This window comes from Megalobrama amblycephala, linkage group LG2 (genome assembly GCF_018812025.1).
Source record: "Megalobrama amblycephala isolate DHTTF-2021 linkage group LG2, ASM1881202v1, whole genome shotgun sequence".
NCBI lineage: Eukaryota > Metazoa > Chordata > Actinopteri > Cypriniformes > Xenocyprididae > Megalobrama > Megalobrama amblycephala.
This window is the reverse complement of record NC_063045.1, coordinates 38,089,212-38,114,234: the sequence shown is the minus strand read 5'-3', so window position 1 is coordinate 38,114,234 and position 25,023 is coordinate 38,089,212. Positions and strand designations below refer to the sequence as shown.

Below are 25,023 nucleotides of genomic sequence, written 5' to 3'. Positions count from 1 at the left end.
TACGCATGTTACAGGGTTTCTTTATTCGTGGTAGTGTATTTGTTTCTCAGCTGATTTAGTTCATGCCTCAAACACCTTAATTTGTAACCATTTCTGTTGATAACCTAAAGCAATCCTTCTTGTGTATGTTAAAGAATATATATCAGGCACGTATGTTGAACAGGCACATATCTGTAATATATGTTAACACATACAGTATCTAAAAATGTAACATCTTATAAGTGCTTACTATTTAAGAGAACATCTACAGCTACACTAACACAGAACATTTCCGAGACAGGAATATATGAAGGATAGCAGGATTAGTTCCACTACATTCATACGTCTACAACATATACAAAATAACTGGACTGACACTTTAACTTCATCGTCAAACTCGTAACTGTTTCCATACACAGTACAAACATCAGAATTGGCATTCAAATGCCTTTGTAATGAAACTGACTTAATACTGCACTGGATAATGAATAATTTGCATTGCACATAGTAAGACAACTGTAGTTACATTATAACATGACAAAAAGACAACTTTATACATAGTTTCATACACATTGACAAAAACAACAATTAAGACTTTGCTTACCTAATAGAACAGAGCACTGAGACATAAAACAAGATGAACTTATTCATACAATTGAATTTAAAGCTGCCATGTGTCTGTTCATCAATGTTAAATACTTTTCCTATCCCAGATTAATGTGATGCGACTTGCAGCTGTTTGTAGTTTGACTTTCTGAGTAGTGTAAACAGTGTCTCTGTGGTCCTATCCTTGGTTCTTTTGAGCCATACCAAGCATTCCCAATTATCCAAATGCCAGTTGCTCAGCTGGTGCAAGACCACTGGATGTATGCAACTTGAATTCCACTATCTTTACACATGGACACTCAGTTATGGATACAGATATTTTCCTGATCCAACCACCTGAGCCGCAAATGCGATGTGACTAATAACACTGAAGCCACTCGAAAATTACTTTGTGACATGGTGACTACACTGACTGGCTGATGGAACCACAAGAACCTTCACAAGCAACTATCCTGAGCTGTGACTCAAAAGGCAGCAGACTGGGGGCAAATATGAGTCCGTTTGAGGCTTTGAAGAGCCCTCTAAAAAAGTTACTTGGCAAAGACAAAGGTATCAGAATACACAGCTAATTTTAAATAAAAAAGATAAAATGGCACTTCATTTAGAATTGGTAAGCCCTGGTGTAGACATCTGTCAGCAGCGGCTAACTGAACCCTCCTAATCATCCAAACCTTGATGATTCCTTGGTCTGACACATCAACTTCTAGCTCAACGAATGGTGTGCATAATGGTGTGTTATTCCCACAGAGTGGGGATAACTCTGTGTCCAAAAAAAAAAAAAAAGAAGGAAGACACAAGTGTTTGAGAAACTTGTTTGGAAACAGCATATCCATTTGGTACTATTAGTGGCTCAAAAAAGACTCCTCAGCTTTAAGCAGAGTCAGAAGAGTCAAAAGAACCAGCTATGACAAAGTTGGTGCTGCCAGGATGGGAACTCCCTGACTGGGCGGCTTGTTGCCTAAGGTCATTGCAGATCAGGACTAACTGATTGCTCTGGGCCTCGGACAAGGTGCTGCAACTCTGGTAAACACTGAAATTGGTCTTTCTCCCTGGAATGTTGCCTTTCTCACACATGGTCTTCACCATCTTAGCTAATTTGTTCTTTCCTAGAGCTTGGCAATTGTACCAGTGCAGGGCGGCCAGGTTGACCACAGGCTTGATTGACAGATAAAAGGGGGCATCTTCAAAGAGCATTGCTTGAGGTCGGCGCTGAGCGAAGTCCTTGTAGTCCTGCACCGGGCATGTTTGAGGAGCGTGCGGGGTAGCGTAGATGCGGCACTCAGTCGTGGACCTTCTGTTTCTGGCATTAGGGTCACTAAAATCCTGGTAGGTCCACTCCAAACACTCTAGTCCCGTTTCTGTGGTGATTAAGCGCACATCGCCCCATTTGAGTGTGGAGCTATGGAAGCCTGTACAGTGGCCAAAAGCCTTGGTGTTGTTGAGCCACACCAGGTTGAGTAGACCCTCAGGGTTGAAGCGACTCAGGAGCCCCCGTTTCCTTAAGAGCAACTCGTCAGCAAGGGTCAGCTTCATTGACTTGTGGGGTTTGTTGCCTTTCCCTTTGAACTTGAGCTCTAACTGCTTTTGTTTGAGGGCATCTTGGGATCTCTGGAACTCCCGGTCTCTTGTAATGCTGTAGGCATAGCGATGCTCCTTCAGATAGCGTTCCAGGCCGCACTGATAGTTGGCCAGGCTGTTGGGCTCATACTCCGAGCCATCCCTTTGGCGAGCATCCACAAAGAAGGAGGCCAGGTAGATGTCCAGCTCTTGGCAGGGGATGCAGTAAATCTCTCTGGTCTCAGTTGGATACTTAGAAACCAGGAAGTCCCGAAAGTTACGAAGAGCTGTTTGGGTGCTGCGAATGGTCTTCTCGTTCTGTTCTCGGTATGCTCTATCATCCATGTCTGCTGAAAGGGAAGAAGGTAGTGTTTTCATACATCAAGAACTTTTTTGCTTTGAAAACAATTACCCAATGGACCCTGGATGGCATAATTTGACATGAATGGAAATGTATTTCTATGTCTCGGTGAGGGATACACATACAGTTACCGGTTAGACCAATACTAGTCTAAGGTAAGCATGTTGTCCAGAGATTTTTGTCCACTGGAAATTTATATATATATATATATTTTTTTTTTTTGAAAGACAAGGTTTGAAGTGGATTGTACTTCTATCTCTCTAGCCTTGTTTTGATTTACGTATTTCCATATTAAATATGAGGTCGTTTGTTGGTAGCAAACAGCAAATCTGCTCAGGTACAGTCCAATATTTAGATAAAGACTTCTAATACCAGATTCTGTATTGATTGTATTGCCTTTTGAGTTACCCCTTTTCAACATAATGGCAAAATCATTTTTCCAACAAAAATACACAAGCATCAAAAGGGGTTTGAGATTGCGATTTTCCATTTATTATTCATAATAACAGTCAGTGAACCCACTGGTTCATACAATGCAATGTAAGATCATTAAGCACTTATTTTTCACAGTCTACACCTTGGCAATCTTGTTACATGACACTAATCTGGTATTCAGAGAGGAAGATGTGTTGTGTCAAACAGTACAAACATACACTGTAGTTTGTGATGGAAGTGAGCATGCAGTCATAAAATTATCATCATTATTTACCTAATGTTTAACACTGAAGTAAATACTGGTCAGGTAAAATGATACTGATACAAGGCATACAAAACAATTATTTAATTTCATTTAAAAGCCAAATTGGCCAAGAACAAGCACAACAACTGATTGAAAGTTTCCAACAACTGTGCTGCCATAAATCACTCACTTTGTGATGGATTATGGCCAAAAGGAAAAAAATAACATAAAAAAAGAACAAGGCCGAAATGTGATGGAGTACAAAGTGCTCACAAAATAGTACAAAGTGTTCACTTAGAGTGGACTAATGTCCACTGTAAATCAGATAAGGTAAGTGTCATTTTTACGTTTTATTTGCTGACAATTGGTAGAAGTTCCCCCTTTGCTTTCATGCTTTTAATCTTGGCTTTGATGCTGTCATCCATGGCCTGTCGGCATCTGACTGCATAGTGGGCCAACGTTTCCTCCTTTTCATCCCATGGAGGCAGAGCGTGGAAGACTTCAGGGGCCGCCAAGCTGAGTTCTGCAATGGCTGCTGTCCTGGAAATGGTATTGCGGTCTACACCGACTCTGTCAAAAGCCACTTTCATGGATACGCTACGTCGAAACTCTTGCAGTGCAGCCATATATCGAGCAATCACACCCACAACGTTTTTCACTGAAAAATATTAACATCATTCTTTAGTGAAACAAAATTTTACTTCAATGATAATCAAAATCTAGTATTGTTATTCATTGTCTAAAACAGGGGTTCTCAACTTTGGCCTTCGAGATCCACTTTCCTGCAGAGTTTACCTCCAGCCTTGATCAAACTTTCTTATAACTTTCTAGAAATCCTGAAGACCAGGTGTTTAGGTGTATTTTTGATTAGGGTTGGAGCAAAACTCTGCAGGAGAGTGGACCTCGAGGGCCAGAACCCCCACCCTAGATGTTTGTGTTCGCTGTTCTTACATTACTTACTTCGGACACGCGTGTTCTCGCCATCTCTGCTTCTCTTTGATGAAATCTTGATGGTCCTCTGCCTGTCCAGTGGGTGCAACTCCACTTCCTCGAAGGAATCGAAGAGGGCTGGTGAGTCAAACGGAGCGCCCTCTTCAGGAATGGAGGTAATAATCTGATGCGAGCTGCCTGCCTCCATTTGACTTGACGAAAGTGTCCTCCTTTTATCTACCAATCAGAGAAAAAAAGGCAGTTCTTATCCAAGTCACAACCTAGATTCTGATCTCCATGCTTCCCTTCATATCATACAAAATAGTTATTCTCCAGAAATAACTTGAATTTATGATTGTAGATTGTAAGGAATAGTCACCTGGGCGTAGTTGTTCTTGCAGGAAGTCACAGATGAGCTCAGCCTTCTTTGTGAGTTCCTGCTGCAGAAGCTCTTTGTCTTGTTTCAGGCTGCTGATGGTTTCACCCATCAACTCACTTTTGCTTCTCTCAGCCTGTAGTAGTGCTTTCAGTCTCTCTATCTCATACATAGCTGGAGATACTGTTTGAGATAGAAACAAAGCTTTACCTCAGGAGTTCCTACTACCACTGGAAAGATATATCTAAATGTTGTTTTGTGTGTGTGTGTGTGTGTGTATCTGAGAAGTCATCTGAAATCTGATAAAAAGAAATACTTAACATAGAAAACAGAGCAATAATATAAATTAGAAGCATGGCAATTTAAAGTAGAAAACAGAAGAGAATATGTGGCTGATGGTGAACATTTAGGGCTGCTGACTGATTCGAAATTTTAATTGAATTAATTGCATGTGTTGATTAATTAGTCAAATGAATCACTATTAATTACATTTATCCACAGCAATCAAAAGTTTATCCATGGTAGACTATTTACACAGGAAATGTTTTTTTATTCCATCTGCAATGTCTGTCATATTTCATGTGGCATCTTGATGTTTACATCATGTTTATTTTAGTCAACTGTTTTCTGCACTTCTGCAGTCAGTAAGTTATAGTATAGGCAATTCTTGCTATTTTTAAATTTGTATTCCATGTATTCTGACATTTTTGTTTTTATCACAGCACAAAGATGGAGATGCTTGGTATTATTAATGAAAAAGTATCTTTTTTAACTCAGATGCATCTCGCTTAGCTGGACAAAGGGGTCTAAAATATCTTTTCAGTAGTAACATCTCAGAACTCTTCTCTTTCCAGTCAGTGTTGAGGAAAAGTAATGTGTTACAATATTGCGTTACTCCCTAAAAAAAAGTAACTAATTGCGTCACTTAGTTACTTTTTATGGAAAGTATCCGCATTACTTTTGCATTACTTTTTCTGACCTGGGCTGGGCGTGCTTGTTTGTTTTTTAATAACAAAAAAAGTTTTGGCAAATGTAAAGGCCCTTTAGCATCAAAAATGAAATGAATAAGCCTCAGGCTGAAGGAAATGCAAATTCACACCTGTACAGTAGAGGGCGCAGCTCAAACAAACTTTTATGCTCACATTTAGTCTAGAACTACAATAATCAGCATGTTTACACAGAACCCACAATGCCTCTGCACTTACTTCTGATTTCTCTCAACATGGGGACAGGAGCGGTGTCAGAAAACAAAGTAACTTGACATTACTTATATGAAAAAGTAACTCAGATGTTTTGTTGTGAATTTAAAAGTAATGCATTACTATACTAATTACTTTTTTTTTTACTAACGTAACTAGTTACTAGTTAATTTAGTAAAAAAGTAATCTGATTACGTAACTCACATTACTTGTAATGCGTTACCCCCAACACTGTTTCCAGTAAAACTTATTTTGAATAATTGTGGTCACATCTTTAAATGTGATCCATTTTGTCATTGCTTTTGTTATTTGTTTTTGCGTGATAAAAACTACCCTTTTATGGCAAGCCGTTTTGACTTTTATTCACATCTCAGGATATGAATTCTTGATATCAACAATTCAGTTCTTGATATCAGGAATTACATTTCCACTAGTAACAATGTTAATTTTTGATATCAACATTTGAATTTCCAGAATTCTTGACATCTGTAATTTTATTTTCACTAGTGAAATGTCACCATAGGCTGCCATTCAAATTCAATTGTTGATATCAAGAATTGATTTCTTACTAGTTGAAATTCCAATTTCACATATAAGAAATACAATTCTTACTAGTAAAAATCGTAATTTTTGATATCAATTATTACATTGCTACTAGTAAAATGCGAATTTTTGATATTAAGAATTCAATTGTCACTAGTTGAAATGTCAGTTCTTGATATAAACAATTGAATTGCTACTAGTAAAAATGTTCATTTTTGATATCTGAAAATGTATTTCTGATATCAGTATAATTTCGGATATCTAAAATGGCTTTCTTATAGTAACAATCACATTCATGATATCAGATACTAACATTGTCACTAGTGACAATCAAATTATTGATATCAAAAATTAACATTGTTAGTAGCAATTCAATTGTTTATATCAAGAACTGACATTTCAACTAGTGACAGCTGAATTATTGATATCAAAATGTATGATTTTTACTAGTAAGAATTGTATTTCTGATATGTGAAATTGGAATTTCAACTAGTAAAAAGTCAGTTCTTGATATCAACAATTGAATATGAATGGCAGCCTATGGTGACATTTCACTAGTGAAAATACAATTACAGATATCAAGAATTCTAATCAAATGTTGATATCAAGAATACATATTTCTGCAAGTGATGACATCATTGTTGATATCAAGAATGACCATTTTTACTAGTGGAAATGTTAATTCTTGATATCAACAATTGGCATTGTTGCTAGTAGAAATGTAATTCCTGATATCAAGAATTAGCATTGTAACTAGTGAAACTTGAATTGTTGATATCAAGAATTCATATCCTGAGAATGAATAAAAGTCAAAACGGCTTGCCATACCCTTTTAGGCAGAGAGATATCTCTGCCTTTGTTTGGGGTAGTTAGTAAATTTAGATCATCCTAATATATTATTTTTAAAATGCCTTTACTTTTAGTGGGTTTATTTTTTGTACTTATACCATTACATTTTCAAATACAATTATTTTGTGATAACATTAAAAGCATAATTTCTAATAGGAAAAAAATGCCAAACAAATCAATAAAGCAAACAATAAAGCAACAAATTAATAAGCTGTCAATAACAAATCCTACTTTATAATATAAGATGACATGCAAAGATAAAAGCTCAATTACAGCAATTTATTAACGAAAAAATGAATCACAGACAACATTTGGTCATTGATTTTATTATAACGCATCATAAAATGACAAATAAGACCACATAAGACACACCAGGATGATCGAGTATTTACACACTTGAAAATAAACATCAGTTTTTGTAGAAGTGCTAAAATAAGGACAAGTTCAGCATCAAGTCGGTACAAAAACAAAACACTTTTAAAACTGGTCAGGTGAAGACATCCTAACCATTATGAAAAGATTGACCTTTCATAACCATACTAAATTCTAATGTCAATTTTTCTCTTTTATAATAAACATTTGTGGACAATGTGATATACCTTCCAAGGTTCATAAGAAACATAATACTTGGTTGTGAAAGGTGATCGAACTTACTGAGCCTTTCAATGATATATAGTCTGCTTTACTAATGCCAAAGAATTTCTTTATACATCAGAAGTTTGTGAGCCCTTGAGTGACCTTTTCACTATGTAGACTCATTTCAACACCTCACAGACAGTAAGAAACATCCTGGAATATCTTTTACACAGAAATTGTTAATTGTCTGGTTGTTTATGTTGAATAACCAAATCTCACATTTCTGGCAGTAATTTTATATGCTGTTATATGCTAAGTGGCCTATCCACCTTATTTTTGACGTAATAGTGGCCGCAGCCGTTTGTGAATTGAGTGTGTCGAGGCTTCCGGTCTCATCCGCTTCCAGTTATTTTTAACTGGACAAAAACATCTCGTTATGCTGCTTGATATCGCAAACTGGTATTTACTTACAATATTATTCTTAAAGAGGCTATATGTAGAGTTTAGAAACCCTTGTTATTAGTGAAACCGGTGGCCGTTAAGTGAACTGCAGCCAGCAACTTATTGCTTGTGCTCGCACTTGTGCACACGTAACGTACAAGAGACTGAACGTGATTCAAAGCCGATGAAGTTCTTCTTCGTTCTTCACTTATAGAAGTAAAATGAAGCTGAAAATAGCTTTGCAGCAACATACTGTTAACCATCCATGCTGCTGAGAGTGACGTTTAGATGAATATGTAAATATGTGCTGCGCGCTTTACTCTTAATAACAAAATAAACACACAACAAAAAATGACAGCGGTGAGAAAGCAGCAGTTAAGAAAGCATTTGTTCATAGCCATGTGGATATGTTTGCACAAGCTCTGCAATTCACCGGCATCATGTTGACAGATGAGGTAAATAAAGTTACACTGTCATGATAGTTTGATTAAAAAGTATATGAGACTATATAGATGTGGCTATGAGAGACTAGTTTGAATTAATCCCTTTTCTTTGCGTGACATCTTGACATTACAGTACGAAATTGCTCGTACTGCAAATGACCCCCAATATGTCTAAAATAAAATCATAGTAGATTTTATAGAGCTAATCAACATAAATAATAATATTAATAATATTATAAAATAATTATTTCAGCTATAATTATTAATAACCACCATTTTACAGAAATAGTATTTACAGAATAACATTAAAGTGGAAAAAATTTTGGTAATTCTAACTTCTTGCTCATAGTTTTGATTAGAATACATCACATCTGGTCAGCCGGTCGCATACGGTCTAGCCGCAGAAGTTCAATATTTCAATGCATCCGAAGCTCAAATCGGATTTGAAATTTCCTCATATGCATATGATCAGAACTCCACAAAGCTACTGTACTACTCTCCACTGGAAATGAATGACTTTCCGGTCTGTCGCTTGTCGTTTGTTGGAGATAGTGGAAAGGCGGCTTTTGGATTGTCCCGGAAAAAAAATCCAAGTCCTTTACATAAAAATAAGTCCACAGGCTTTCATAGACAAACTAGGAAGTTGGTGAAGGTCTCTTTTTTAAATTTTGTTACAAGCTGTTCAGACATTGGCAATAATAATAATAAAAAAAAAAACTTTCATATAGCCCCTTTAAATATATTGTCGTAATTATAAACACTGTTTTGTAGCGCAAATATTTTTACCGTTTACTGCACTTTGTTGTTGTTCTAGTTATTTACCTATAGCAGCTAATGAATTGGAAGTCTCACACATTCATAGAAAACAGCTTACGTATACATTGCAAAATAAGGTGGATAGGATATCACCTAGGTAAAAATGACAAAATTACGAAACATATTGAGTAATAAAACTTTGTGGGATGGTTATAAACCTTAAGTCAATTTCCTGTCAGTCATGTAAAAGCATGTAATGAGGATATCATCAATTTAGTGGGATGTTGATTGATTGAGCAGAGGAAAAAAGGAAGAATAAAGGCAATAAAATACAGTTTAAGGTAGTTTTGATATGGTGATAATTCACATTTTTATATTTAAATATATTGGGTATGAGTAAAATCTATCAGAAAGGTTTGACAGAACTCAAAATTTCTTGTTTTGATTGTTACAATGCTACATGACTAACATGAATAAGCACTAGACTATCCTAAAGTTATTTTAAATGGTTATAAACAGGTTTGTTTTGACTAAACGAGTCAATAGTCAGTAACTATCACAGTATAGATAATGTTGTTTTTTTGTTGAAACGAATGAAATGGAAATAGTTCATTTATCTGACTGAATTTTTCATCTCTTAGTGCTGTAGCTGAACTGAATCAGCATTCACCCAAGACACCGATCGGTAGCTTCCATTCAATCACTAGGCAAAACAATGTTTCCTTTCAACTGTATGAATGATAATAGCATTTTCCTGTGATTGGAAATTTTTGGGTATTAGCAATTACATATAAGAAGGGTCATTTTTGCCTGAAGATTGTTCGTCACAAAAAATAAAGGACTCTTGAGAAGATTCTTGCTTCTTTTTCTGACCGATTCGAAGCCTGCATTTATTAATACAAGCCTTCTTCAGCTTAGATGATTCCACAGGTGTCCATCCGTCAATCGTAGAACAACGCAGAACATATGCTACGAGAAAGAAAAAAAAAAGAAATTAATTTTTAATTAAAACCATTTTTGGAAACTAGAAAAATTTAGGAAATTAGAAAAAACAAATGGTGGATCAATGAAGGCTCCGAGACGAACGATAGTCAAAATACAAAGTTCCTAATGTTTTGTATGCACTTTTTATTAAAAATGTAAGTAATGTTATTTTAAGTAATGTTTTAATAGCATCTCTGATTTAAATTTCAATAACAAACACTGCATTAAAGTTTAATCAGTCTGTTTCAATGAAATGATTCAAACCTTGACTTGTTGTGAAATGATTTGTTTGTACCACCACTCAAAAACATCAATAAAAATATCAGTAACACTTTATAATAAAGGTTCATTAATTAACATTGGTTAACTACATTAGTTAACATGAACTAATAAAGAACTGCACTTCTACAGCATTTATTAATCTTGTTAAGGTTAATTTCAACATTTACTAATACATTATTAAAATCGAGAGTTGTATTTGTTAACATTAATTAATGCACTGTGAACTAACATGAACAAACAATGAACTGCTGGATTTTTATTAACTAATACAGTAACAAATGTATTGCTCATGGTTAGTTCTTGTTAGTTCATACATTAACAAATGTTAACAAATTAACCTTATTGTAAAGTGTTACCAAAATATATTTATGTGAATATTACTGTTTATAGTTATTGTGCATTGTTATATCCTACGGAAGAGGATTAGGGCCAAGCAATAATAAAAAAATAAAACCATCTTGAGATTAAAGTTGTTAAATTTCGAGAAAAAAGTCGAGATAAAATGTTGAGAATAAACTCATTAAATTACGAGAAAAAACTCGTTAAATTTCGAGAAAAAAGTCGAGATAAAATGTTGAGAATAAAGTCGTTAAATTACGAGAAAATTTTTTTTTAAATTAAGAGAAAAAAGTCAAGATAAAATGTTGAGAATAAAGTCATTAAATTAAGAGAAAAAAGTCGTTAAATTACGAGAAAAAAGTCGAGATAAAATGTTGAGAATAAACTCATTAAATTATGAAATTTAACGAGTTTTTTCTCGTAATTTAATGAGTTTATTCTCAACATTTTATCTCGACTTTTTTCCTCGAAATTTAACAAGTGTTTTCTCGAAATTTAACAACTTTAATCTCGAGATGGTTTTATTTTTTTATTATTGCTTGCCCCTAATCCTCTTCCATATATATCAGTGTCATTTAATTATAGAAAAAAATAATAGAATTTTTTCTTCGTTTAGGGGAAAACAGTATAGAACATCCCTGATTATTTTTACTGTTATTTGTCTTAAACATTTAAATCTACTAGATGTTCTGAATAAAAAAAATAAAAAAAAAAAACATTCAGAGAAAAAAAAAGACATAAATATAAAGACATATATTACATATCAGCAAAAAGGCTGAAGAGTTTTAGCTACAGTATCATTACTTAAAATTTGGTATAAGTCGGTAACACTTTACAATTAGGTTCATTAGTTAACATGAACTAATAATGAACTGCACTAATACAGCATTAATCTTTGTTAATGTTAATTTCAACATTTACTAATACATAATTAAAATCTTGTTAACATTAGTTAATGCACTGTGAACTAACATTAACATGAACTAACCATGAACAATACATTTGTTACTGTATTTACTAATCTTCATTAACGTTAGTTAATGAAAATACAGTTGTTCATTGTTTGTTAGTTAATAACTAACATTGTTTGTTAGTTAATAACTAATTAATAACTTAATAACTAATTAACTAATGTTTAACTAATGAACCTTATTGTAAAGCGTTACCGTTATGTCTCTTATTCTTACCAATGCTGCTTCTATTTGATTAAAAATACAGTAAAAGATACGGTAAAGAGTAATGTGAAATATTTTTACAATTTAAAATAACTTTTCTATTTGAATACATCTTAAAAATGTATGTCCTGTGATCAAAGCTGAATTTTCAGCATCATTACTCCAGTCTTCACTGTCACATGATCCTTCAGAAATCATTCTAATATGAAGATATGATGCTCAAGAAACATTTCTGATTATTATCAATGAGCACGTTTACATGCACACCAATACACTGATAGCTACCAAAAATCCGATCCCGATTTACAGGTTTACATATAAATAAATAACCCATCAATGCAAGTAAGTCGTGTTCATAAGATTGTATACCGGTGGTGACATCAAAATGTAAGCATCCATGTATTTCACTCTGTTTGTTATGCGAGTTGTGAAAGCATTAAAAACCCCAGAGTATTTCAAAATGTCATCGGGAAACTTGCAAAGACTCATTCTCCTCTCGTATTTAATGTTTCTACAACTGTACCACTTGTCCTTAGCTGTACGAGATAAGAACGCATTTTTATATTTCTTGGGTCAACAAAAAGTGCGTGTTGGAGATATATTTCTCCTCCCCGAACCACGAAACACTCGCTTTGGCCGGATGCTCTTAAAGGATTAGTTCACTTTCAAATAAAATTTTCCAAGATGTTCATGTCTTTTTTTCTTCAGTCGAAAAGAAATGAAGGTTTTTGATGAAAACTTTCCAGGATTATTCGCCTTCCCGATTCTACTTGCGGAAAAAATTTAACTGCCGCTGCATTCGTTTTATAAGTTGAATAGGGAAGGCGTAGGACATACAGCGTAAACTTTTTGAAGAATACGGTAATGGCGTACGGTAATGGCGAAGTACTTACAAAGGCGATCATTTTTTTATATAAAGCATATACATTTAATTTTTTTTTCGAAAATGACCGATTGTTTTGCTAGATAAGACCCTTATTCGTTGTGTGGTATCATTTCAAGCCCTTTGAAGCTGCACTGAAACTGTAATTTTAACCTTCAACCGTCTGAAGGCCATTGAAGTCCATGATAAGGAGAAAAATCCTGGAATGTTTTCTTCAAAAATCTTCATTTCTTTTCGACTGAAGAAAGAAAGACATGAACATCTTGGATGACATGGGGGTGAGTAAATTATCAGGAAAATTTTATTTGAAATTGAACTAATCCTTTAAATCTACCATATAAGAACTCTTTTCTGTCACATATCACACATGCGCACTTCAATAAGACGACAGGATGCAGGTTAAGGTGTTTACATGCAGGGAGAAATCAGGGTAATGGCCGAAAAACTAGCTGTGTCGATGTATGACCTAATGGCGATAAAGGAAAACGTTTAACGCATTTACATGACCACACACACGTTGGCTTATTAAACATTATCGGTTTAAGAACGTGCATGCAAACACACTCAATGTTGTAAGCAGTTTTTGCCGTTTAATATTTTTGTGGAAACTGTGATGTTTTTTTTTTTTCTGGATACTTTAATGAATAGAAAGTTCAAAAGAACAGCACTTATTTGAAACATTTTTCAACACTTTTGATTCAATTTAATTAAAAACAAAAAAAACAACAACAAAACAAAACAAAATCTAAACTTTTGAATGGTAGAATATATCACACAGCCCTAAATCATCAGTAAGAATGGACTGTCCCATTTCAAATACTCACACATGATCCCATCCACTCTTCTTCTGTCCAGGATCTTTTTTCCGTCAGGTACTTTTCCCCTCTTCCCAAAAGCGACCGCCCCATTAAGATCCTCCTCGCTGAAGAAGTGCTCGAACAGCAGGTGGAAGAGTCTCATGCTGTCCTGCCGTGACTCCTGCAGCATGGATGCCAGTTTGTAGTGTGGCAGATAGAGTCCGCTTCCTGGAAACAGCTCCTGCTCTCCCAGTCTGGCCGGACTGGACAGAGGCATCTGCGTTCGCTCGTGAAAGACGAGGATCCGATCAATGACTGTCTGCAGGTTTTGTAGGGTTATAGTATCTGCAATACATTAAAAAGAATTTACCTGTTGACAAATCTCTTGGTGCATCAATCACAGTTACATTCAACTGATATAGTTGAGGTTGAATTTGCTACTACATTTTTATCGGACTGCTAGCTCACCTATGCTTGTTATAAACTCTTCCAGGTGTTTTCTCTCTTCAAAATACCTCTCACTGTTTGGACTGAGATCTGATGGGCAGAACTGCTCTTCTGAACTGTGTGCAGCAGGAACTAGATGCTCTGTAATACATCAAATAATCATTTTAGAAGCGGATGAACTTCCCTCCCGACCATTCTATTGCAATCAGCTGGCAGAAACACAATGCACAACACTTCAAATCAAACACATTTCCCACACAACATCACAGTAAAGGACTGGTCTGTATTTCAGGTCATATAGTTGGTGAGTCCACAGACAATAAAGGCATTTTCATCAGAGAAATTTTATTTTATTTGCCATGATGCAAAGTTTCCTCCAAATTCATTTGCCTCATGCAAATTAATCCATTATAAAAATAAATACAGAGGAAAAAAACTCTACTAGTGTAGTGTGAATCTCACAAAACCAGTCATTAGGAAATAGAAGATATATTGTGCTCAAAGAGCACTTAAGACTGTTTACATTTTGACAATTTCATGAAAAATGACATTTTCCTCCCAAATCCTCAGATCTTTTTTTCCAACAATTCTCAGAAAAAAAAAAGAAAGAAAAAAAATCGAAGGGGAAAAAAAGAAAGCATTTCTCATTACTCTAACACAGTAATGTTTTACTGAATTACAGTAAAACAATTTTGGTAATAAATTTATTTATTTTATTTATTTATTTATTTATTTATTTTTTATTATTAAATCAAGAACAACAAATACCACTATATATGTATACATTATGCGTTTTTTTATATATTATATTTTTTATTGTAGTAATGAGAATGGGATTTTTTGTTACACTTTAATAAGAGTGTTGGAGCAAATGTTCTTAAAATAGTTTAAGCAAAATACAATTTATTTCTTTTAATTTTGGGCAAATATGAGCTGGACATGTTATTGACGGGTTTCGTGGGATTTACCCATTAATATAGTTATATAATAAAACAGTAATTCTTTTAGATTGTAACAAGTTCTTGCACAAAAAACTAACCATGGAGGGCTTTCAAAATCACAGCATAATCCGTCTTCTCGTGTGAACCTGTAAACAGAATAAAATTATAGTTTGTCCGCAAAAAAGAAATATGACTATTATCTTTTAAGCATTTTAATGCATGCTTATGATAAAACACAATCATATGACACTTTAACCACATTAAATCTACTGACATTCATTTTTCTCTCAGTAAAGAGAGAAGATGCCAAGAAAACTCACCTGTTATTTTTGCTCGGTTTATTTGGTGTTAAAGAAATAACAGCATCATCCATTTCCATCTTGACTGAAATGTCAAATATCCCCAGAGTCTCTTGGGAAAACAGCTTAATGCCTTATTGCAGAATGGAAGAGGACGCGATCTCATTAACTAGCTCACTAAGACGAAATAACTGCCTGCGTGATGTTGAATTCATTCATAATGCCATGTAGAGAGATACCCACTTCCCAGAAAATAGGATTTTATCATAAAATTTACTTAGAATGAAACGCCAATCTGGAATTTGTCAAATAAAAAAATCTCAGACATTGAAAAACAATATAGAATATTGTTTATAGAGATGTAATAAAAAAAATTGCATTGCAAATATGAGAAATTCACAACTGCTCTTGATTTCTTGTTATTTTGGGGCAGTGGGGTGGGGATGGGGGTTGGGGTTTACCAAATACTGGTAACACTGGTTATTTATCCAACAAAATTTTAGAAATAGCCAGTTTTATTTTATTAGATTTTATTAATTGTATGCAGGTGAGTGAAGTGAAGCGGTGTGACGCTCCACACAATATTTCACTCTATGCCAGTGCGCTCTGCTCAATCGATCACACAATTGCTGGCACAAGCGAACGCTCTTCTCACGTACTGCTCACGCTCACCTGGAAGATTAAGTTGGCTCAAATCCCACTCTGACATGAAACATTTCTGTACTGTACTATACGTGTTGTAGCCATTAAAGAAAATGTATTTAGTTTTATATTTATGTTTAAATATTATAATATTATTTTTTTAAAGTTTGATTTGATTTAATCTGTGTTGATTACAAAAGTGAACAGCTTGAGCAAGATGCATCAAAAGAGGCGGGGCAATGTCTCAGTTAGCTCTCTAGTTTCCTAGGTCGTGAATCAATATATTGTGTACATGAATTTGACCACTGGTAAGGACAGCAAGGACCCTGGCTCACACATTGGCACATTGATGATTTAACTTACGATGATGTGAAAAAAAGCCTATATGATGAACAGTTTGAATTTAAAGTGATCCTGTCTCTTCAGAAAATTTGGACTAAACTGCTCAATTCATATGGATTAGTTTTACGATCTCTTTATGAACTTTTTGAAGCGTCAATGTTGTAGTTGCCATGGCCGTCTATGGAGGGACAGAAAGCTCTCAAACATCTCCATTTGCGTTTTGAAGATGAGCGAAAGTCTTACGGGTTTGGAACGACATGAGGGTGAGTAATGACAGAATTTTCATTTTTGGGTTAACTAACCCTTTAACAGTATACTGCTGTGAAGGCATTTCAAACTTTATGAACAAGAACTTAGTTGTAACTGAGTATATCACAAAATGGATCTTTTCTCCATTTCACTTTTGTTTCAAGTTTGATGTAAATAATTTTGTCAAATAAATAGGCCTACCTTAAAAGGTACACTATGTAACCTTTGGCGCACTGAACGATTTTTAAATAGAGTGCCTCAGGGATGACGTGTTTTTGTAGGCCAACCCGGAAGTTAGCGGCGCACGGGTTCCCTCGGTTGAAAGCCTATGCATTTTTCCCATAGACTTTTGGAAAATCGCAGAAAATAAGCTCTGTGTTTAATAAAGGGTTATGACACTTACACGTTTTGTCTATCAAGATAATCTTTACAAGTTAACACAACATTTATAGATTTTGAAGCCTAAATAAAGTTGTCAGATATAAAAGGCTAACAGTAGGCTATAAACGGACTACAGCACACCATGGTCGCGGATCAACGTCGTCACCACCATGCTTCCTCAAACTTTATTTAGAAAACAACTTTATTTAAAAACATGCTCGCTGATTATGATCTGCGCTGTTATTAATACTTATCCACTTTTTCATGAGAAATGCTGTCCAAATGTCCCGTTTTTAATGATGACGTCTAAAGTCCCCGCCAAAGGAAGTAGTCCCTTTTAGCAATTTGTTAGCAACCGCCGATTTTAAGACACAGTAAAAGTTTTAAAAAAAATCCCAAGTGGGTTATAACTGGTGTGTTTTATGTCACAGATCAAAACGTGAAAGTATTTAGAGGCTTTGTTAGCCACAGACCTTATTTCAGGCGATTTAGCAAAAACCTATTCAAAAAACCCATAGACTTGACGGCGTTGGAACCGGAAGTCCTAAAATGCTAACTCGCTTCCGGATTTTGCCTACAAAAACGCGTCACGGTGCTCACCCTCTGGTGCCCTTTGCGTGGCGTTCAAAAATGACATGCTTTTTTTGTTCGTTTTTTTAAATGAAATGAATGTACTGTATTTTAGTTTTGTAATGTTTTATTTAATATCTAAATATCTATTATTTTATAGTACTAAATTATATTTATGCTGTAGTAATAATACATTTATTCACTTTTTGAGCATAGACGTGAAAATAAAATGTCAAACTTAAACTTAAATCATAAATCTTGAATTCTGTATCCACATTATTGCTGGAGAGAGAGAAAAAGTGAACTTAAAAAAGTCCTAGAAGTTTACTGTTATGAAAAAAGCACATATTTTCAATTGTTATATGAAATATGTATTTTCCAAAACATGTTTTACTCTAATACTATGAGTCAATCAAAGCAATAAATCTAAACAATATGTGCTCCAATTTTGAGGCTGATATCTCAAAAAATGTGCACAGTAAGATTTTGTTTGTGCGCAGTACCAAACGTTTCCACTAGATGAAATCCCATTAAACTAAACTAGATGTCTCCTAGTGTAAACTAGTGTGACTATTTTTTTGGGACCATTTAACCCTTTCAAATCATGTCCATGGCTTTTTGTGTGTTCACATAACAAGTGCCAAAACCTTTCCCAAATTTTTATCAAAAATTTCCGAAGAGCACCAGAGTCTTAAAAGAAGTTCAAGTTTTAAAAAACCCGCCTTGAGGCCTGCAAAATCCCAAATTCCACTGCCCGCATCTCACATTTTTCAAAGCAAACACATGATCTGTGTGAATGGTCCCTTAGGGCCAGCTGACACAGTATGCGTTTTTGTGGTTAAAAATGCAAGACACGGGTCAGTGGAGGAGAAAAAATGTTTCCAGACGAGTTTTTTAACTTGAGAGATGCATTTTTAGAATGCCGTGTCATGTGCAAGATGTTTCAAAAAACAACGATTTGAAAATTAGCAGTGGAATGGAAAAACGTGTTCTGAATGGCCCCTTATCCTTCCTTTTTAAAGTAAAAATGTAGGCAAAAAGCAGTGTTTACTCCTAGCCCATATCATTTCTTGAACATAGCATTTTTTCTTTTTGGCCAGGCCTGAATTGCATCTGGTTTTTAAGCAACACCCAGTGTGTTTCTTCATGTCCATTGTGTAGTGTTGGGTTACACTTCTGCGGTGTGATAAATCTAATTTATGGCCTTGACTGAGACGACGTCATAAATGTAATTAAGAAGATCAATATAGGCCAGCACTCCACCCACAGGCTCGCTCACAAATATCACACACACAGCACTCACAGAAACACATGTAGAATACACTAACCTTTTGTGTTTGTTTGGGATTTCTATCCAAGTACATAATAAGCATGGATTTTTGTTCAGGCTATTTAAGATGTTTCTGCTTAAAATGATTTGATATTCATTGGGTGTGTGATTGCGGTTAGGGCACAAAAGTGGCTTTCATAAATAATTATGCAGAACCATTCAATTTGCATTCAGCAATGTTCAAAGCAAACTGAATGTACATGAGGTGCCAGTTTTGCTTTGCCTCTGAAGCTCTGATCTATTGAGCAATATTGGAATTTCACTTTTTATATCAGCTTCATGTTCACTATGAGGTCATTTTATGTTCATTTCAAGCACACAAAGGCTCAACAGACACTCTTCTCAAGAATAAAATGAATTCAAACACTGTACAAGTATTGTATGCCAAGTGTCATTTATCAACTAACCTTGCTATGTCATAAAAATGTCAAATAATCTGATATTTTAGGAAATTTACTGACCTTGACACAGTCATGAAGGTCTGCGGGGGTCTATGATGTCATTTCCTATTTTATGTTTTTCTGTATGTTGGTAACATGCACGACATGACTCTGCAGCAGTGTTCTTATCAACTAAAACTAATTTAAAAAATTGATGTTGTTGATTGATATAAAGCTGAAAAAAAAAAAAACACTAGATGACATTTTTTTTTAAATATAAAGATTACTAAACATTAAATTACTAAACATTAAATAATAAAACCCTAAAAAAAATTATACTATTAATAACCTAAAATCTGAGAAACAATAAGTAGTTTGACAATCTTTTATGGTTTTATAAAGAATTTCATTATTTTAATGAGGCTTTCCCCCCCCTTTATTAGGACAGTTGTATCACATTGGCATTTTTGACTTTAGGCCCCTTTCACATGCTTTTATTCACATTAAAAAGAATTTTAACTCAAATTAAAAACATACCTAGAGGTGTATTCTTGCATGTATGAATTGCATACTGTATATAATGAATACCTGTTTGGAATAAATTAATAGATAGGACAAACAGGAGTGTCACGTAACTGACCTAGCAACAGACAACTACTAAAACTTACCAGAGGTAATATTATGCCCTTTATAGCCTTTTTGGGGTCTACTAGAATAGACTTTCATGCTTAAATGTTAAAAAAAAAAAACATTTTTTTTTCCAATATTTGGCATTGTTGCAGCACCTCTCTTCGCAGTCTGTCAGTAATGCTCTGTTTAGTTCCTGTCTCTATGAAGCCCCTCCTTCTTAAAGGTGCTAAAGAGGATGTTTTGTTTTATACATTTTTGCAATATTACTTGAAACTGTCTTTACTAACTGATAAAAGATTATTTATTAGGTGCACTGAAAGGAATAATATTAATATACATCATCTGTGCACGAGGTAGGGCCTTAAAAACATCAGCGATGATCGCGTAAACGATTGGCCCTCTGGCTTGTCAATCACTGCCGTGACATTCCTTGTGCGAGACGTGCGCGGATTGGCCCTCTGGCTTGTCAATCACTGCCATGACGTTCCTTGTGAGCGACGAGCGCGGCTGCGCGCTCCAGTAACTTTCCACACTCCACAGGCGCCGCATGCAATGTTTTTGTCAGGAGACAGGAGTAACAACTACAGATTATGAGTTACCTGCGGTGAGTCCGACATAATGAATCCACTAACACGACACAGCGAATGCCGGTGGTAAACACTCGTGTTCCAATACTCGTGCACGAATTTTGGGAGGCGTTCCCTCGAAAGGAAGGGGGGTTGTTCTTACGCATGCGCTCATTTCAAAAACTCAGTAACAGTCTTTGGTTTCTCAGTCGACGAAAAGATCCTCTTTATCACCTTTAAAAGCTCACTGTGCTCTGATTGGTCAGCTGGACCAGTGTGTTGTGAAATGTCACACCCCTTACCATAACCGCAGGCTTCAACACACTACTAACTCACTCAACAAGGCCCTGCCCCTTTATTTTCCACATGCCTTGGGCGGGAATTATTTAAATGAAGAATATTTTGACATATTCGTCCCCGGAAGAAAACTCAAGACTACAGTCAATGCATTTCAGGGAGTTCAGAAACTGTTGACTGATATAGAAAACAACTCCCTTTGGAGTGACTTTGTGCTTTGTAACTCATGTTCAAACAGCAACATTACACACTAAAGAAAGTTGAAAATGTAAAAAGAGCACAATAGGTCCTCTTTAAGAGCAAACAACGAGAATGGCTCAAAAAAGGGACGTTCTGAGAAAAGCTTGCAGGATTTGTTTGCAGATGTTGTATGATGGTGCGTTATATAATGTCATTCAGAAATTTTTAAGTGTGACTTAACAACATTCTCAATCATTTCTCATCACAAGCTTAAAGACATTTCTCGTAGATAAGGGTCTTTACCTGTGTTGTCTGCTCTAACTTCTGTACTAAGTGCCTGCGTTGCTAGAAGATCCATTTCAGGGTTTACACCAATCGAAGCCTCTCCATAAGACAAAGAAGATCTGGGATATTCGTCTCGGTGAAGCACCCCCATAGCGTCAATCCTTCCAGAATGGGGTAAGGCTGCCAAACTTTGACTGCATGCTGGGTTCGAGTTCATGTGCATTTTGTTCTGGGTAACATGGAAAGGCGCGCGCAAGGGTTTGATCATGGATGTAGGGGAGTTGTCCAACGGTGATGAGGACACCGCCATGGAATCGCCATCTACAGAGGAAGGCTTCTGGGACATCGAAGACCTAGATGACGGTCTGTTCTGGAGGTTTGACTTGGGCGACTGTGCAACGCCTCCAGTAGAGCGGTTTCCCTCCGAGCTGCTAGGTATCTGTGGGTTGGCCACACTGTAATAGTCTTCACCCCTCTCTTGTTTGATCTTCTTTAACGCCGGGTCAGTGCTATCCTCAGGTCCTGGTCCTTTGCTGGCTCTTTTCCTGTGTGTGACGTTAGAGGTATGGTTGAAATCGGAGTCGCCGTCTTCGTCAGTGGCCGACGACTCGCAGACGATGTCGTATAGGTTGTTATTGTACTCCTCGCCGTTATCGTCCATCTCGGAAGGTTCACTGCAGTTGGAGATGTCACAAGAGTCGTGAATCTGACTGGAATCTCCTTGGCTGGAATCGCCCTTGTTTTTTCCGGCATTGCCAAGGAAGCGCTCTGCTGAGGTGTTTTGCATGACGGCAGCTGCCTGAATCATACTGTCCGTGTTGATGCTTCGGCTTTCTTGGTAGCACATCCGTTCCTTGTTTCCCGTTTTGCAGGTGGTATTGAGTGGCCAGTGGTAGGCGTGACCGGCACTGCAGCCCCACAGTGCCGTAAGGGTGCCGTGAGAGCCCTCGTTGAGCATGTGTTTTAGGTTGGGGATCAAGGTGCAGATTGTTCCATGACTGTGGGCCCATTTCACCAGTTTAGCGAGGTTATCGGAGGAAGTGTGCAAGCAGTCCTCCATGTTGAGCCTCCTCCCCTTGGGATGATAAAATGCATTCATTTTTCAATACAAATTATTTTTGCATGTAATAAAATTAAAGTCAACAGAAAATGCAGTTGCAACTCATTTTACTTCCATAAAATCATCATAAGATGCATGTAGAAAATAGGGTGAATTTTCATTTCATGCTGACTTTAAATCAAAAGGGTAACATCAAATAAGATTCATATTAAATTTTAAATTCAACTTTTATCTAGTTGTCACATAAAAAAAATATTTTTTATATATTTTGCATATGAAACTTAAACTCAACATGAAATGGAAGTTGCAACCCATAATGTTCATAATAAGATCATTAAAATGTATGTAGAAAATGCTAATAAGGTGAATCTCCATTTCATGCTGGCTTTAACGCAAAAGGGTGACATATCAAATACTAAAATATTCATGTAAAATTTTCAATTCAACTTTTCACTTCAATCTGGAATTGTTAGGCTAATCAAATGATTAGTTGTCATATTAAAAAAATATAGCATCTTTTTAAATAAAGTAAAATAAAAGCATGAACACTTGTGTATATCAACATTATTTTATCCAATAAATTACTATACTTATCTCAGAGTGATCGGCTAGTCCCTTAAAATAAAGTACAGAGGCATTATGGTATAACTTGATAAAATTAATTCATTTTTTTCAATACAAATGATTTTTTGCACAAGATAAACTCAAAAAGTCAACATAAAATGGCAGTTGCAAACCATTTTATTTCTACAATTTGTTGTAAAAAGGCAAGGGTCATGTTTCTAAGCAGCCAATTAGAAGTATTTTGATATAATAAATATTAATAGGTTTCAATAATTATTAAACAACAACTTCATAGAAGGTGTTATTAATGCAAAACTTAAACTTCAGTCATCAATTACTCAACCTTGTGTGGCAGAGCTTCCGTTGTAGCATAATTTATGTGTTCTATGTGTGAGATGATTAATGTTTCAACTTTAAACTGATTAAATCTGTTTACTGTATAATGTGATTGTGTCTCCTCATAATACTTGGATGAATATTCAATTAATTCATAGTCTTTAGGAATGTATTTTTGAAGTGTCAAAGTTGTGATGGAATGAGACAAATCTCTGGTTTCATTAAAAGTATCTTCATTTGTGTTTGGAAGATGAACAAAAGTCTTAAGGGTTTGGAAGGGTGAGTAAATGATGACAGAATTTGAATAATATTAATATTAATACAGTATCTTTTAAAATACAAAAAGCAAAATTAAAGCATTTTTACAGGTTTCACACCTGTATAAACATTACTTTATTTAATAGATTACTATACTCAAGTGTGATCGTCTTACAATAAAGTACTGTGACATTATGGTATAGCCTAGTAGTGAGTGATGGCATTGAATAATTAGTATATTCATTTACCACAACATGTACATGATATTTCAAGGAACTTTTGAGAATACCATGGTATCGCCATGGTAAATGTTTAAAAAACAAAACAAAAACATGGAATTACAAGGGTACTTTTATCATTACTTTTTTATTATTAGTGGACTAATCTGAAGACACACCCCTGTCAACAAGAACTACACGAGATCACCGCCCACACGCATTGTTTACTACATTAGCTCTGTTGTGGTCAGTCTTTTAATTCATGACGCCATTGATGTCTGTGTTTATCTTCAAAAACAATACGGCTGTCTGAAACCAGCGCGCGCTGCCTCACCTTCGGTCATCATAGTCGCGTTAATAACGCAGACGTTCGAATGCACTTAAAAATGCCCAGAATGGTTGTGCCTGCAGACAGCTGACTTGGTTTGAGACAGAGCCCGTGAGTCTGATGATCTGCATAAACACAAAGAGCCCGACAAAAGCATCATGTACCTTCATATGGGAGAATTAACTCCAGTGTCCGCTCACGTATGCTGCTCGCTGCCTCTTTGTTCGATATCAAGCATCACAACTCTTAATTTCTCCGCAGTTCTTCAAAATTTGACAGCATTTTATACAAAAGCCATTAATTTTGCTTTTAATGGACGTGCCGAGGGTACTTCCGTTACCACCGGAAGTACGTGTCCCAGATATATGATATGGCAGTGTGCATGTATGAAATTTGTATTTAATTCATTACGCAATCGTAAATTACATCACTAAATATTTTCGTCAAAATTATGCATTCGTATTTACAATAACAGGCTATACTCGTGGCGAAAAAGTTGATATCTGAACGTTAACCCGACGTTTAAACACTTAAAATGTGCACAGAGACCCTGCAGCAAAATACGTTTAAAGCAATTAAATGATACTTTTTTGTATTCATTCCAAAGAAGTTTACCGAAAAAAAAATCAGCATACATAATTTGACACAAATTTGAAGCAAAAATACATTTTACTACACAGGATCATACAATGTTAGAGAATCATAGGCCTGTGAAGGCAGAAAGCCAAAGTCAAAAGCGTCAAATAATATGTACTGTAATTATACTGTAGTTATGCTTAAAACCCATGATTTTATAACCAGTGGCTTCCTAAAACCACTTTCAAGAAGGATAAATCAAAATACACAATCAGTGTCAATGTTAGAGAGTTAAATCTCCATCCCTCAAAGAATACTATAATCACAATAGTAAAACCACTGAAATGACAAACAGATTCTCAAAGATTCTCATGAGCTCCTATATTAAT

The 25,023-nt window shown here is 35.5% G+C and overlaps 1 protein-coding gene across 7 annotated transcripts; it reads right to left on the bottom strand.

Moving 5' to 3' along the window:
- Positions 1–25,000, bottom strand: LOC125257794 (uncharacterized protein KIAA1958). Of its 7 annotated transcripts, XM_048174544.1 has the most exons (6): positions 24,223–25,000; positions 21,313–22,369; positions 15,242–15,289; positions 14,224–14,343; positions 13,783–14,100; positions 7,390–10,264 (listed from the first exon to the last, which is right to left on the bottom strand). In XM_048174544.1, the coding sequence occupies exons 1-6, from the start codon at positions 24,226–24,228 to the stop codon at positions 10,080–10,082; spliced, it is 1,734 nt and encodes a 577-aa protein (XP_048030501.1). In that variant the 5' UTR covers positions 24,229–25,000; the 3' UTR covers positions 7,390–10,079. The 7 variants fall into 7 exon arrangements, with proteins under 7 accessions (XP_048030463.1, XP_048030469.1, XP_048030473.1 ...); XM_048174535.1 differs by lacking the exons at positions 7,390–10,264; positions 13,783–14,100; positions 14,224–14,343; positions 15,242–15,289 and adding exons at positions 2,973–3,840; positions 4,143–4,349; positions 4,492–4,671; XM_048174553.1 differs by lacking the exon at positions 15,242–15,289.
- Between the last annotated feature and the right edge of the window lie 23 nt (positions 25,001–25,023).

Excerpts from the sequence above, each read along its gene's own strand:
- LOC125257794 (XM_048174506.1), bottom strand. Across the intron at positions 2,493-21,312 it reads AGTTAGAGCAGACAACACAG|CAGACATGGATGATAGAGCA; the intron begins GTAAAGACCCTT and ends CTTCCCTTTCAG.